The sequence below is a fragment of the Haliotis asinina genome, chromosome 9 (assembly GCF_037392515.1).
Source record: "Haliotis asinina isolate JCU_RB_2024 chromosome 9, JCU_Hal_asi_v2, whole genome shotgun sequence".
Classification (NCBI taxonomy): domain Eukaryota; kingdom Metazoa; phylum Mollusca; class Gastropoda; order Lepetellida; family Haliotidae; genus Haliotis; species Haliotis asinina.
The window spans coordinates 30932326-30947922 of NC_090288.1; the positions used below are offsets into that span (position 1 = coordinate 30932326).

Below are 15597 nucleotides of genomic sequence, written 5' to 3' on the forward strand. Positions count from 1 at the left end.
ACATCAAACCGGACACTGCGTTCCCAGGACAAGGACCTTCTCCAAAAGCCTCACTGTAAAACAACTATGGGTGAACACAGTTTCAGCTGTGCAGCAGCATTTCCGTGGAATGCTCTTCCCGACCACATCAAGTTATCAGAAACACCATCAGCATTTCAGACAAACTTAAAAACTCCTCTCTTCAAAATTGCCTATGACTGTTAACACAAGAGGCACTGTGTATAAACTGTGTACATACTGTTAAATGTCAAAGTGCCAGTGAACAGTCAACCAGGAACCTTTCAGCGCTATACAAGATGATTAGATTAGATTAAATTAAATTAGGTCAGATGTGTATTATTTGTTTTGTTCACTTATCTCAATATATAGATATTTCATCATTCATAGCCATATGGCCTATACATCACATAACTGTCAGGTTATGACCTTTGTTTTATCTGTTCATGTCTTCCCATCAGCTTCACAGTCAGTCATCCTGCTTGAAGGCTCTGCTGTCTGAGGAGACATGTGTCTACCAGGAGACTCTACGCAGGGCAATGGGCGGACACGGGTTCATGCTGATGGCCGGTTGTGGACCGTACTTGCTGAGTGCAATGACCCTCCCCACGGTGGAAGGGGAGAACACAGTGTTGTACCAGCAGACAGCCAGGTGAGTGATTGAGTCAAGGCAGTGTAATGATGTGTGACACAGTGAAGGAACATTATGTAGTACCTGCAGACAATTTAACAGCCAATGCTCTGTCACTTTTAGTCTATTGTTGCAGGTATCTGATGAAGCAAGTGGCCAATGCTCTGTCTGGTCAACAACTGCTGGGTTCAACATCCTACCTGGCTGCAGACCCAGAATACATGTGTCCTATCCAAAACGTCAGTGACTGCCGGAACATTCGCACACTGCTCGACATCTACATGAACAGAGCATATGGGTAAACACTGTCACAATTTCCGTCCACCACATATTAGGAATTTTTGCACAATGTTCAGCGTTAAAGGTACATGTTTTTCAGCATCCAGAAGTCTTCCCACAGAGTAGGGTCATAAGTGACAGTATTTTGGGAATCATGTCTTTTCACATCAGACTGAATACATAAACAACATCAGTGCATGAAATAACCACTGGTCTGATACCCTGTGACTAGTAAAAATCCATGGTCAATGGCTTGACCGGCTAGTGATTTTTATGGGATTGTTTGATTTTAATTTTACATTTTGTAAACTTTTGCTGTTTACTAAATTCAAATTTTGGGCAAGTGAATTATGTTATAGGCAAGTAACTTTCAGGTATAGCTAACCCAACTGGCTAGCACAATTTGGAACCTATGTCACACACTGGACAACATGTGTGAACACCTTCTTGAATGGTATGACAGAAACTTTGAACGCATTCCCATTGTTATCTATCAACAACACCAAACAACCAGATGAAGTGGAATAAGATCTTCTTAATGGATATTTTCTGAGTGGGAAGAAAGATTGAAAATGGTTTAATGTCACTTTTGGCAATATTCCAGCAGTATCATTGAAGGGGGCTTCAGAAATTGGCTTTATACCTGATCATCAGTTTAGGGAGCGAGAACTTTAACCAATAGGCTACCCCACCACTCAGGGGGTTCTGTGACAGAGACAGGTAGTAACTGTTCAGCTGCATCTGTAGGGTAACTTAGAGACTGTGTTCTGCTTCCATGTTATTCCACATAAGTGGCTTTGGTCATATGCAAATGCATTAAAATCTCATCCGTACAAAAACTGTAAAATTAGAAAGTAGACCATTTTATTCTTTTAATTATTCTTTTCCAGAAGAACCCAGTTTCTTACTGTAACACACTCAAAAATTAACTAAAGAGTGAATAGCTCTACATAAGTCATCATCTGATGGGAGCTTCTGTTTTTGTCATATCACTAATTTTGACAAGATCACAAAATATACTTTCACAGAACTTTGCTTTATTTCAAATAAATAATGAAATTTTGTGGCTGGCTAAATATGTTTATGACTCGCAATTTTAGAAAATGACTCTGAAAAGCAGTTACTGTTGTCAGTTTGGCTCCTAATTTTCTAAGCCTGTATAAACCTTGGGTCCCATTTCACAAAGCTGTGGTAGTACTGCAAATATTGTAACTCCTATGCTTTAATGTAAACTCACGAGAATCGTAGCACTGAGATTGTTTTGTGGAATGGCACCCAGAATATGATTATCAAAATGCCAAAGCTCTCAGAACTATAGTAGACACCATGTAAGGGGAGGTAATTCATGTTTTGGGGTTGTTTTTTCTTTCATTCTTTCAGGATTGTGACTGGCACGGCTCGTAAGCTTCACGCAGACATGACAAGTGGGATGGAACAACATATAGCGTGGAACAACAACATGATCCGACTGGTCAGGGCAGGGAAGGTAAAATGAATATATACATCATACTTCATCTACAGTACTGACGCTAAAAAGGAACTTCTACTTCATACCTTGCACACATGAAAGATATAGTATCAAACTCGTTTTTGCCTCTTTGATACCAAATCATTAAGTTGTTCAATAACAATGGTATTACAGGAAAGGTCATTTAGTATCCTCTATTTATCATAATCACCGGATGTTTTGGTTCAGATTTGATCAGACACAGACTTCCAAGATGCTGCAAAGATTCAATATATATTTTGAGGTTCTTAAAATACTGATTTCACTTGTCCGCAACATGCATTCAAATCAGGATGTAAGAAGTGTTATAGCGGTAACCGACCTTATTTTTCTGACTAAACATGTCTAATGTCTCATTATCTTGCACAGGTCCATGGCCAGTTCTGTGCACTGGAATGTTTTGTAGAGGGAGTGGAGACTGTTAAGGTCCGACCTGAGGTGCAGGCTGTTCTACACAAGCTGTGCTGCTTGTATGCCCTGTATGGCATCTCAAACAACAGTGGGGACTTCTTGGAGGTACATGTAATACTGAACAGACCATATGCTTCGTATACTGACCGTGAGACAGTACTTTGTATAACAAGACTGAGATCATCTTACCTTACAAGATGATGGTGCCGTGCAAGTGATCGTGATGGATGTCACCAGCTTAACTTGTGTATTATAATACAGAGATGACAACCCTTACACTTTGGGCATAGTTTTCACCATTAAATTACACCATCAAATTTAATCTGTGAAAATTACACTTTTCTACTCATTTTGCAATATGATATTTTGGATATGATTTCACAGGGAAGTATTTCGTAACAAATCGGTGCATGGGTTCAGATATGGCCTTACACCAATAGGAAACGCTTACTCTTAGCATCATGCTTATTCCAATTAACTTATAAGGAATTCCAGTATTTTGACCAACAATTTTCAATGTATGGAGCTTCATACTGATAGGTCACATGTCTATTCCTGTGCACCATGTTGAAGTGACGACAGACAAGTATTATCCTTTTTAAGTGCAAATTCCACTTTTGGACCCCCAGTATTACTCTTAGGCCCAAAATAGGGTTGGCATCTCTGTATAGCTGTATAGTAATGTTCTAGGGGATGGTGTATGTGATGTAGGTAACAAAGATTGTAGGGGAAATGACCACAAGACGTTAAACTGAAACAGCTAGGACATGACTGTTCTTGAACACAACCAAATGAACAATATTTAGCCAAAGACATGATCGTGTCATTGCTTGGTCGTGTCATCACTTGGTCATGACATCACTTGGTAGTATTCTGATTAACATCAATACTGCTCACACCAATACTGGCTGGGGTTACAACCTGAATATGAGAACACTTGCTGAGAATATTTTCCTAGCAGTCAGGGGCATCAACTGGGGGACATTCTTATGGGCAAACATTGATCTATCATTGCCCCCAAAATGGCAGCTTGGCTTTGTGCAAGTATTAAGCCTTGTCTGTTTTGTATTTTTCAGACAGAATCTGTGAATCTTGCCCAGATAGAGATGTTGAGAAGTGTGGAATATCAGCTGCTGGCTGAGATCAGGTTACATAATGTTTTGACATAGGATTACATTCATCCTGACTGGTTAACACTCACATGCACCGTAAAACACAACTTTGCAGATTCTGATACCTTTCGATATGCACTTACCGAAACAAATCTGCAAAAATGCCAATTCAACCTATAAATTTGAAAAAAAAAAAACGCAATGAAAAAAAGCCTGTGAAATCAGAGTTCATACGATTCACTTATATTCCCCAAGTGCTGGGGGAAAGACTGGTTTCAACAGCTGCACTTATAGCGCATGCACAGTGAGTATGTTTGCAGAGCATGAAACGGTATGCATACGGTATGCATACCTGTGAGCAGTAGCCTAATGGTATATTAACACCTATGTGTCTGCCTGTCTGTCTGGTAATGACAATGTGCAATGCACAACTTCAATCACTGACCACATGCAATTTGAAATTAACACCTATCAGGCTTATGAGCCATAAACAAAGAGCCGGCTAAGCGTATCAACAAATGAACAAGTCGCTCACTGGTTCAGCATCACAGCTCTTTCGTTTCAAGCGAGGTAAACCCAGATACAAAGTACTGCACTTCTGATTTGTGATTATATGCCTTTGATTTTGTCTATTTGTTTTTTCACAATCACCAATGCATTTTATACATCATGGACAAGTGATAACTGTGTTTTAATTATGTTTGATTTGATGGTTGCATGTGACGTTCAAGGGAAATAACTGATTATATACCTCCACTTCCAGTGAGTGAGTTTAGTTTTATGCCACACTCAGCATTATTCCAGCTGTATGGCGGCAGTCTGGACCAGACAATTCAGTGATCAACAACATGAGCATTGATCTGCATAATTCGGAACCGCAGTAGACATGTGTTTACCAAGTCAGCGAGTCTGACCATCCGATCCCGTTATACGCCTCTTATGACAAGCATAGTCACCTTTTATAGCAAGCATGGTTGGCTGAAGGCCTATTCTACCCCAGACCTTCTCGGGTCTTTGGTAGTTAGTTGTGTCAGATATGATTTTGACAGCTTTAATTATGTTTCACCGCTCATATATTGAGATTAACATTCAAATTTCCCCCAACAATTTTACTTTCACAATTTTGTGTATTTTTGATTTGAGATGAACTGAGAGAGACACGTAACAGTGGAATGAAAATGTTAAAATACTCTGAAGAAATGCTGCATAAATTGATGACGTCACAGATGGATTAACATTAAAACATCTGAGTTTATGCATGAGATGAAGATGTCACTGACACTTGTTCCATAGAGCTTCACTGATTAAGACTGCATGAGGCCAACACTGAATTGCTAGTCTGTAGTTAATGTCGATAGATTTAGGCACTGGAGTGGAAATAAAACAGATTTTCTTGTTCTGCGTTAGGGTTAAATGATTTCAGACATTACATTCTGTGTATTCAGACCTGATGCTGTGTCCTTGGTGGATGCTTTTGATCTTCCTGACTTCCACCTCCATTCTGCACTGGGGTGTTATGACGGCAATGTGTATGAGCGACTCTACCAGTCGGCCCTGAAGGAACCCATGAACAGGACTGAGGTTGGTTTTGTTACTTCTGAGGGAAAGTGAATTACTGAAATTTTAGACTTTAGTGGAGGATTGTTTGTTTAGATGTATGTTGTTTGGAGGATTGTTTGTTTAGATGTATGTTGTTTGGAGGATTGTAAGTGCTTGTCAAGTATTTCAGCTGAAAAATGTCATATCGCTGAAGGTGAGCTCCAGTATCTCTTGTTGCTGACTATATATGTTTGTCAGGTATTACAGCTGTAAAATGTCTTATGTCTCAAACAGTGTTTGCAATACTTTATTTTGCCAGTTGACCATCAGGGTGTGAGAGTTTAAAATCTGCAGGCCCTGAAGGAAATCTGCAGGCGTGTTTTGTTGAAGTCAAACCAGTATAGAAAAGATAGACTACACATTACACGGTTTCACACTGTTTCTATAAAATAAGTTAGCAAAGCTTATGGCACAGAGAGATATACGCTGAAATACCAGGAAATAAAAGTGTTAGTTATCGCAACATGATGGATCATGGGTGATTGCCAAATGTTAATAAAGAAAAAAAACAGGGGATAGATTCCAGTTTATAAAAGATGAATAATTCACTGAAGGTAACAAGGGCCTGCAGATATTTAAAGCTGCCAGCCCAATACAATAGCAACAATTGCTGGACGACAGGCCAGCAATTATTTTGAATGCTCCAGTAGGTCTTTTTCTCGCTGACTAAAAGAGTTTATCAAGTATTTCAGCTGTAACATGTCATATTGCTGAAGGTGAGCTCCAGTAGCTCTTGTTTGCTGACTATGAGTGTTTTATCTCCTGGCAGGTTCACCCAGTCTACTACAAGCACCTGAGGGGCCTACTGAAGGGCTCCACCCTGTCCAAGCTGTAGATGCTGCAACAAGTACCCCTGACCATCATGCGGGTGTGCAGGGATGGTGTTGCACACAGTCATAAATAGTCATTGATCTTTAATTCATGTGTTTACTATGAAAACAAACAATGACAGAATAGTGTATTTTGTCATGTGTTTACTGTGAAAAGAAAATATATCCGAGTAGTGTATTTTTTCATGTGTTTACTGTGAAAAGAAAATATGGCCGAGTAGTGTATTTTTTCATGTGTTTACTGTGAAAAGAAAACATGTCAGAGTAGTGTGTATTTATTGAATTTTTACTTCAGTTTTCGACCAGGAGGAACTTTAAGATAGTACATGATATACTTAGGGTTTTTCTTTAAAGTTTGAATTTTACATGGAAGAATTAGAATATATAGTTATTCATTTACATTTATCATTGCCGTTCACATTTTTAACAGATGATGTATTTATTGCTTTTCTGATTTTAAGGTGATTTGTTTAAATTTATTTTTGTATCTAAAAATTGTCACCTGTACCTCAAGACTTCCAGACACATGAAAATGTCAGGAGTTATCTACATGTATTTGCACAAATTGACAACATGAAAGAGAGGAATTTTAGTTTACCTTGAATGTAAGACGAGACATGTTTTTCGAAGCCGCCAGTCACACTGGGGACAGATTTGTATACTGATGTTCTGTAACTCCATATATATGAGCTGTGATACAAATTAAGCTGCGTCAAAGTGATAGTGAGTATGGGTGATTTTAGTTTTATGCCACTTTTAGTGATATTTCAGCAATATCATGGTGATGACACCAGAAATAGGCTCACACACTGTACCCATGTGGGGAATCTAACCCAGGTCTTCGGCATGACAGGCAAACGCTTTAACCACTGGGCTACCCCTCTGTCCCGGCTGTTGCAGATTTCATTCTGGCAGCAAATAATGACATCACCAAAGAAATATGTAGAGGTTATAACTCAGGTGTTCTAAGATGGTAAACATTTACATATTGCCACTGTCAGTTCTCCACTCATCATCGTTAGATGAATTTGCTGTTGAATGTAATTATCAATTCCCTGAGGAGTATGCAATCAAAGTGGCCTTATGAAATACTGGTTTATCAACATATGATGCATTACATGCCTCACAGTGCAGGGACATTGGGAGTTGGACACAGGTAATGACCAAATATTCTCGTCACTCCCTGTAGTCCCTTACTGTAGTCCCTTACTGTGAGTCATTTCGCAAGTTGACTAAAAATATATTTAATTGACATTTCCTAGTTATTATTCTGAAAAGTGAGATGATGTTATGGACATGTAACTTCCTTACTACAGTGGCGACTACGACATTTTGAAATAGAGTGAATGAGTTAAAATTTATTGTCACTTCAGCAATATTTGAGGTAGACAATAACACCATTATCTTGTAAACATTTTTAGTACACTGAAATGTCACAATAATGTTAATGGAGCTGCTGAGTGATTCAATTGAATTATCTCCCCTGATAGAAAGAAAATTATTTTGACGATTTGTTTTTCTTACAAGTGAATCAGAACTTCTGTTGGCGTCCTGCCAACGCTGGTCATGTTGTAGATTATACTGTGATTTTATCTTGTTGTTTTGTCTATCACGCAAATGCCTGAAAGATGTTGCTGAAACCATTTGGAACAACATCTGACTATTGTCAATGTGTATCTTGCCTAGTAATAATATATATAATTTGTCAGCTATTTTTTTCTTTTTGTGCATTTTGTTTGTGCAATCCAATTCCAAATTTTGTGTTTGCTTGATATAAATTGACTGTTCAAATCTGAACTTTTTGTTTACAGCCCTATGATGACCATTGGGCAAAACATTTCTAAAATCTGAAGACGATAGAGAAATATGACTTGAATTCATCATACTTTGCTCTATTTTGATGTTCAAGATATATTTTTCAGAGAGTTTTATTACTGAATTTGAAATATTAGAATCATGTGAAACCAATAATAAATGATTTTTTAACGTTTGACTTATTTTTTTTTTATTTATTCATTTATTTATTTATATTTTTTTTGTAAACTTCTTTCTCTAATTTTTGATCTGTGGAATAAAAACATTTTGCCAATTATGTATATTTCTATATGCACATTTTCATTTTGAGGATTTGTGAACCAGATTTTATGAAGTCAATTCTTACCAAAGCATTATAAATCTGTTTTATTATTGTAGTCAGTGTATTTTAGAGGAGTCTTGCATTTGTTTAATGCCATGTTTAAAGGGAAAATTCAAATCTTTTATCAACAAATATTATAATATTTTAAAATATCATCTCTTGGTAATGAGTGTAGATGTGGGAAAATTGAGTGGTATTGTTCTGATTGTGTCAATGTGTTCACAATGTGTGTAAATGTACTGAATTTGAGTGAAATTTGTTTGGATGTAACTGTCATGAAATATTGCAATGATGTTATGAAAAATAAAGGTGACCTGATTCTGTCTATGTTGTTATTCATCACTACTGACGAGTAACCAAATTGGGTAATTTGGTGCTCATGATGTTGATCACTGGATTGTCTAATCCAGACTGGATAATTTACACACCATCGTCGTAAAGCTGGAATACTCCTGAGTACAGCTTTAACAACAAACAAGATTAAGAGCCTATTGCTATGGTAACTAAGATAGGGATTGGATGGTTTTGTTGATGAGCATGGGTGAAGACATATTCCAACAAAACACTTGTTTAGTGTTTTCATTATGTATGTTTTCTATTTCAGACAGTGATATTTCATCAATAGGTCAAATAATCCATGTATCATTGTGTAATTTATAACAACTATACTGCAGTGCTGTCTGGTATAAAGCATAGCAGATTCAAGATTTGGGAGAAGGGATGTGTGCACATGAATCCCACCTCATCACATTGTGGCCTCTTACGACAAACATGACATGCAATATTCTATCTATATGACAGAGGTCTGTAGGTAACTGAGTCAGGACCAGGCAATCCAGTGATCAACAGCATCAGCATCTGTCTATGCAGTTTTGATATGATGACATGTCAACCAAATTAGCGAGTCTAACCACCAGATCCCTACGTTGATTGTTACAGTCTATTGTTGCTGAAGGTCAATACCAACATGGATTCTGTTTTGAACTAGCTTATGGACAAGTGATGGAGGTTTTTACTGACAATATTTAAACCAGGTCCTATTTATATTACAGGAAAATATTACAGGTCTTCAGTGTGGAATCAGTAGACGAGCAGACAGAGGCACCTTCATGTAGGTCTCTAAAAAGTGCAATAATATTGAACGTGACTTTAAATAATCGAATAAAAGGCAAAGCGTTTAACTTCACACCTCAGCTTTCCTTAAGATCACACATGTATTTACAATATTTGAAATTAAAACACACAAGGGGAATATGAACAATACATGCATATTTTATAGGATGTTTGGTAATGCGACATAAAATACTGGTCGCACCATGCTGCAAGTAATCATCCGAATGTTGTATAAAGATGTTAAAGATCCAGAACATACCTGTATATGAGTGAGTGAGTTTGGTTCCAATATTCCAATATTCCAGCTATATGGCGGCGGTCTGTAAATAATACATAATCAAGAGTGTACCAGACAATCATGAGCATCGATCTGCGCAGTTGGGAACCTATGACATGTGTCAACCAAGTCAGCGAGCCTGACCACCCGATCCCGTTAGTCACGTCTTACAAGCATAGTTGTCTCTTACGACAAGCATGGGTTGCTGGAGGTCTATTCTATCCTGGACCTTCACGGGTTCGATTTATGATAAGCTGCATCATGAATGAAACTATACTCCCGTCTTTCACAGGTTGGGTGGGGGTTGGGCGTGGGGGGTCAGTTTGTTCGTTCGAGGGGGTGGAGTAAAATGTTCCCATGTTTACTCTTTTTTGCCGTGTATCTAAAACCGATCCGACGCACTCGTAAACAACATTTAGTGCATGTTGTAACAGTCTACATCACGTGATGAAGTAGTCATCATGTCAGTGAGCGTCCCAGGTGTGGGGAGTGATCCCCCCATCCCAACTGCCACCACACACGTTGAAATACATTATCAAACTCGAGCATTTTGCATAAGGTACTTAGGCAAGGTGAGAAATCCAATCTCGAAACAAGACTGTGGTCATTACATTGATAGTGTCACAATTTGCTCTGCGGTTTGGGCACACATGATGTCCGTGGATTATTGAATTTAAAAGCCCAGGTATGATAAGGAGGAAATCTTGAAATAACATTATTGTATAGTATTAAACGCGTTTCAACACAAACACACGTGATCTGAGAAGATTCGCACAGAAACGCCATTAAGACACACACTCGTTTTGTGAGGTACAGTTTCACAAGTATAATCAACCATAGACTCGACATCGCAAAGTAATCAAAATCTGTGTTTGTTTTACACGTGTTTTCCACAAATATTTCACAGGGAATAGCAGTCAACAGAAAAATCTGATATTTAGTAGTGAACACAACAGTTGTTTAGATTTAACAGCTGTTCATGTCATTTTTTTTAAATCTGGAGATTACATTTTATATAGAAAAGTGAAAAACTGTGTTGATTTGCAAAAAATATATTGATCAAAACTGAACTGAAATATTGATCAAAACTAAGATCATAAACAAACATATCTTATTGACAGAAAAAGTAAAATGGATTGGACAAACTTTTTCTAACGTAGAACACCCTTGTGGTTTAATATGGTTTTTAGAATATGGTTCAAACATATTTTCGTAACATGTCTACTGACTGGAATGGCAAACAGGACTTTCGGCATATAGAAATACCGCGGCAGAAACACTGAACATCATAAATGAAAAATAGGAGAATCAAGGTAGATATAGATAGTAGATAGTAGATATGCCAGTGATTATTGAAAACGGAATAAATATAACATACAGACAAAATGCTTTTGGTGTGAAGATATTTACTGTTCATCCGGTGAGTGTTTGGAAGTGGCACAGCAAATGTAAAGTACAAGTAGTATGAAACAAAAATGTTTTGGTTTTCCAACGTCTTTGCTTACATTATATATTTTCGCACACCTTTGAATAGAAATTTTTTTGTGTAATAATGGATTGTCACCACAGAAAAATATTCGTCTCGAAAAGTAACCCAGAACTGATAAAACAATTACTGTGTAATGTAAATTTAATTGCATTAGGACATTCTAGAAAAATGTTATGTACGTGTGGATTTCCGCCATAAATGTACATTGGGGGATTTACAGGAACATTTCAAGCGTTTGTTACACATATTTGCCCCCACAGATTAGTAGTACAAAGGTGAAAAGTTCCTTTGACACATTCTTTAGAATAACCCCGAAATACTGGACCATTATTTTGTGCTCTTAAACATTTAGTGTGGTACTTTAACAGTTTAATGCGACAATGTAATTCATCAAAAGAAAAAAACGACGACATCTTTAAATAAAAACATTAAGCGATTTCTGTGGACAGGCTATGTGAGTATGTGGTATTACTGGTTTCATCGGCGGCACCTTTTGAAGATGAGTCCGCTATCACAGCATATGTCTATGAAAACACTGTCACATCAAATAGCGAGCCGCACGGGAGAAGCCAGCGAGGTAATGATTGCCTGTGATCAATTTCAGAAATAAACAACAATTTGTGATAAGGTGACGTGTTTTCATAACACTATCACGCCAGCAGTGATGTTTTGACTACATTTAAGCAGAGGTCAAAGGTTGTTTGCATTGGTAACTAGGTAGGGGAGGGGCATGATTGGCACACGAGCTTTGATCAGCTTCAAACAAAAGGTTACCGATATCACAGATACAAAAATACTGTGAAATCTCCGGCTTTGTTTTAATCGTCTTTCTGATGGCTCTACTCAGGGTCTTTAATCGCACGTGTCGGGTATATATAGGTGTGAGTGCTGGTCACCGTCAGTTCTGTTGGCGACTTCATTCTTTGCATCTGCCTTTTGAAAATACACTGTAGACTGCCTTGGATATATATACAAGATGGCGTTCACAGTTGCATCTATCCTTGGAATGAAGAAAGGTTTGCAAAATTAATTAATTGCAAAAATTTGTTTTGAATCGCTAATGTAATTAATGAAAGTCAGTATGACGCAAGACATTACTTTAAAAACAATCTCACAGTACATTTGTTCCAAAAGAAGTTAGTAAAGGAATACAGTCAGCAATCCATTTATTCAGCTACTAGGAATATATAGATATTTGTAGCTTTCATAAATGTGTTTTGGGGCAGATTCTATCACCGGTGTCAAGCAAGTGATCGCTCACAGATTGTCCTTATTTCTATGCGCCTTTCCTGACGTGGGTGTTCTTTCTACCTCACTTTACTTTATGTTTTTCAGGTGCTGATGGAGACGAATCGCCCGACAAGACGTCACTGAGCCCATCCAACAGCATACCTCGTAGTCGGCAACGTCGCAGTCGTACCATCTTCAGTGACGCCGCTCTGGACCGACTGGAAGCTGTGTTTGGAGAAAACCCCTACCCTGACATCAACCTTAGGGAACAGCTGGCAGAAGAGGCGGGCGTTACGGAGGCCAGAATACAGGTAGGTCTAAACCAGTTTTGAAAATAATTCAATTTTTGTCTTAAAATCATTACATTGAATTATTGTATTTAGCTCACTTGATATGACTTGAGAACCTAACCAATACATTTTTCAGTATCACTGAAGGTTCAGTAACACCACGACAAAATCGTTGTTCTAGTCGATATAATTTTTTGTGAGTTGTAAAATCATTGTTGATTTCCTTCCAGGTGTGGTTCCAGAACCGCCGTTCACGTAGTCGCCGCACCAAGACGAAGCCCACCAACGTCGCCCGTCGTGATTCCGGGTTTGTGTCGTCCTCACCCTCACCACAGAAGCTGACCCCACCCAAGAAGGCGGAGTTCGCCCTGCCAGCTCCCTCAATGACGTCACCTTTCCGTCATGGCTACCCGTTCTCCTATCCGTATCTGTTTGGGTGTTCACCACTGATGCCTCCTGCCATGTACCCAGTGTTGACCGGCTACAATGACGTCGCACCCATGATGCCTACGTCACCGATGTTTTCCCCTGGCGCCAGCCCAACCTTCCAGCGTCTCTTCGAATTTCCACCCAGTCACATACCCAGATCTCCCTTGACGAGCCCCACCACCCAGAGCCCTACCCTGACATCCACCCGAATTGGACTGACCCCATCTTCGTCCAGACTTCCCAAGCCAGACCCCATCCGTCTCCCCCAGATGTCGTCTGCTGATTCCAGTCCCGTCGTCTGCAAGTTGGAGCCATCATCTACTTCCGGTCTAGAAAGAAGCATCAGTCCCATTCTTTCAGAGGAGGAGATTGACGTCACGTCCAGTGCATGATCGTTAAAAACAGAAGTTAGCTGACAAAACATCATATAAAAACAATTCTGTTGTACATTAAATATACCGAAGGGAGGACCCCTTTCCAAACACAAGCAGAATGCGCTCCTCACCGCCTGTTGACTCATTGCTTCACATTTGCACATAATATGATAGTGCTGATGTGTATTGAATATCAACTACTTAACCTTATACTCATTGCTAGTGCTAATTTATCAGTGTACATATTGTCAAGTGTATATATTCGGTAGTGCTGTGTCATGTATAAAGAGTACGGTAGTGCTGTGTCATTGTAAATGTTTAGTTTAAACTTGAAATTAAAATATGACTGATTGAATTCTTATCTTTTTCATCATGTGCGGTTGATTGATCGTGTAATTACCTTTACTTGGCATCCACCAAGAACAGTGTCTTGGCGACGATGCAAGTGAGTGTAGTTTTACACCGCACGCCGTCAGCACTTCTGGTAACCCACGTGAGTGTTAGCAATATCCCAACAATATCACGTTTGGGTGTAAGCGTACACGCCAGAGTCATTGGATAGTGTTGTGATCAATCACAAACTGAACTTCGGTGTTGTAAAATATGTACACTAAGCATACTGGGTCACCGGAATTATTATTTTGGGCGACGGGACAGCCGAACGGTTAAAGTGTTCACTTAATTTCCATTTGTGGATATAACATGCCCGATGCCCCCGTCGTCATGTTACTGTATTGTTCCTCATGCATCAGAAAAAAATGTATCAAAGCATAAAAAAGAACGAACTCTCGTACCTTTGCCTGGATCTGAGTATACTATCAAAAAAAACAAAAAGAAAATCTGTGGCGAAATTGTATTTTCAAGCATGTATACAAATAGACGGCCAGTTTAGAAGAGGGTAATGTCTAAACAACCAAGCGGTTGGGCTGCAGTGGTAATCCGGAGTGTGCCTGCCTGTACTGGTCATTTATTATACCTGCTTGGTTTCAAGAGCTGCAAGCCACGATGCGTTGCTCAGACTAACATTCAGACGCCCGGCAACAGAAGTTGCCAGACAGTGGATGCTCTTTGCTGCACAATTTCAACTGGAAGGTGATTTCTTTTGCGTTGTGGCGATGCCTTTCTAATCCTTGTAAGAAATCTCATCAAAATCAACATTTTCAGATAAAATCGATTTTACTTGTGCAATTGTGTAAAATCATGTTATCAACACTTTTGTTTCTCATTTTTACGATTGTTTGAAGACGATAGACGATAGCATCCCAACAACATCACTTTTGGGTGTACCATTAGATTTTTAAACAACTACAAATCACCTATGTGTTTCCCTTTGGGAATATTATGGCTAAAACACTGAATGGACACATAAGTGTAACACGGATTAGGTGCACAGTTACCAACACAAGACAGACTATTTTCCTGAAAAATGTATCACGACACGTTTCTTTATTGGAAATTAACGAATTCATTCCAACTGCGTGACGGTCTGGAGCAGACCCAGTGATCAACAGCATAAGCTTCGATCACCGTAACTACGTTGACATGTGCTTACGGGGCGACCCCATTGCCGGGAAGGCCACATTTCAATTACATGGCTGTAGCCGGTAAAGCCACATTTCCAATACGTTAATTAATTAATGGATTACCGTAGCCGGTAAAATAGTGTTCCCACTTTTATCGACACTGGGTCAATCTTGTTTGTCTATAACACATTTAAGTGACTTCTAGCACCGCACAAAATGACTCTGTTACCCAGAGTTACAAAATGTTACAAAATGTTCGTGTCATCCGGTGGCCATATAAACAATGTTTGAAATCTACGTATCATCTGGCTGTCAGATTTACATAAGCGGTGTTAAAATAGACGAACAATCAACTCTGCATTTACATGT

General features: G+C 38.8%; 2 protein-coding genes across 2 annotated transcripts in view; both read left to right on the forward strand.

The window, feature by feature from the left end:
- Window positions 1-8826, forward strand: part of LOC137296683 (peroxisomal acyl-coenzyme A oxidase 1-like) — a 37740-nt gene extending 28914 nt beyond the window's left edge. Inside the window, exons 9-15 of the mRNA XM_067828502.1 lie at window positions 459-649; window positions 765-926; window positions 2288-2393; window positions 2784-2930; window positions 3902-3972; window positions 5383-5518; window positions 6306-8826. Of these exons, the coding sequence (XP_067684603.1) occupies window positions 459-649; window positions 765-926; window positions 2288-2393; window positions 2784-2930; window positions 3902-3972; window positions 5383-5518; window positions 6306-6371 (879 nt within the window). The 3' untranslated portion in view covers window positions 6372-8826. The remainder of the gene's footprint in view (window positions 1-458; window positions 650-764; window positions 927-2287; window positions 2394-2783; window positions 2931-3901; window positions 3973-5382; window positions 5519-6305) is intronic.
- A 3532-nt stretch (window positions 8827-12358) lies between these two features.
- On the forward strand, window positions 12359-13723 carry LOC137297201 (homeobox protein prophet of Pit-1-like). The gene is made up of 3 exons (XM_067829213.1): window positions 12359-12398; window positions 12718-12923; window positions 13133-13723. Exons 1-3 carry the CDS (start codon window positions 12359-12361, stop codon window positions 13721-13723), a joined length of 837 nt encoding a protein of 278 aa, XP_067685314.1.
- The last annotated feature ends 1874 nt before the right edge of the window (window positions 13724-15597 follow it).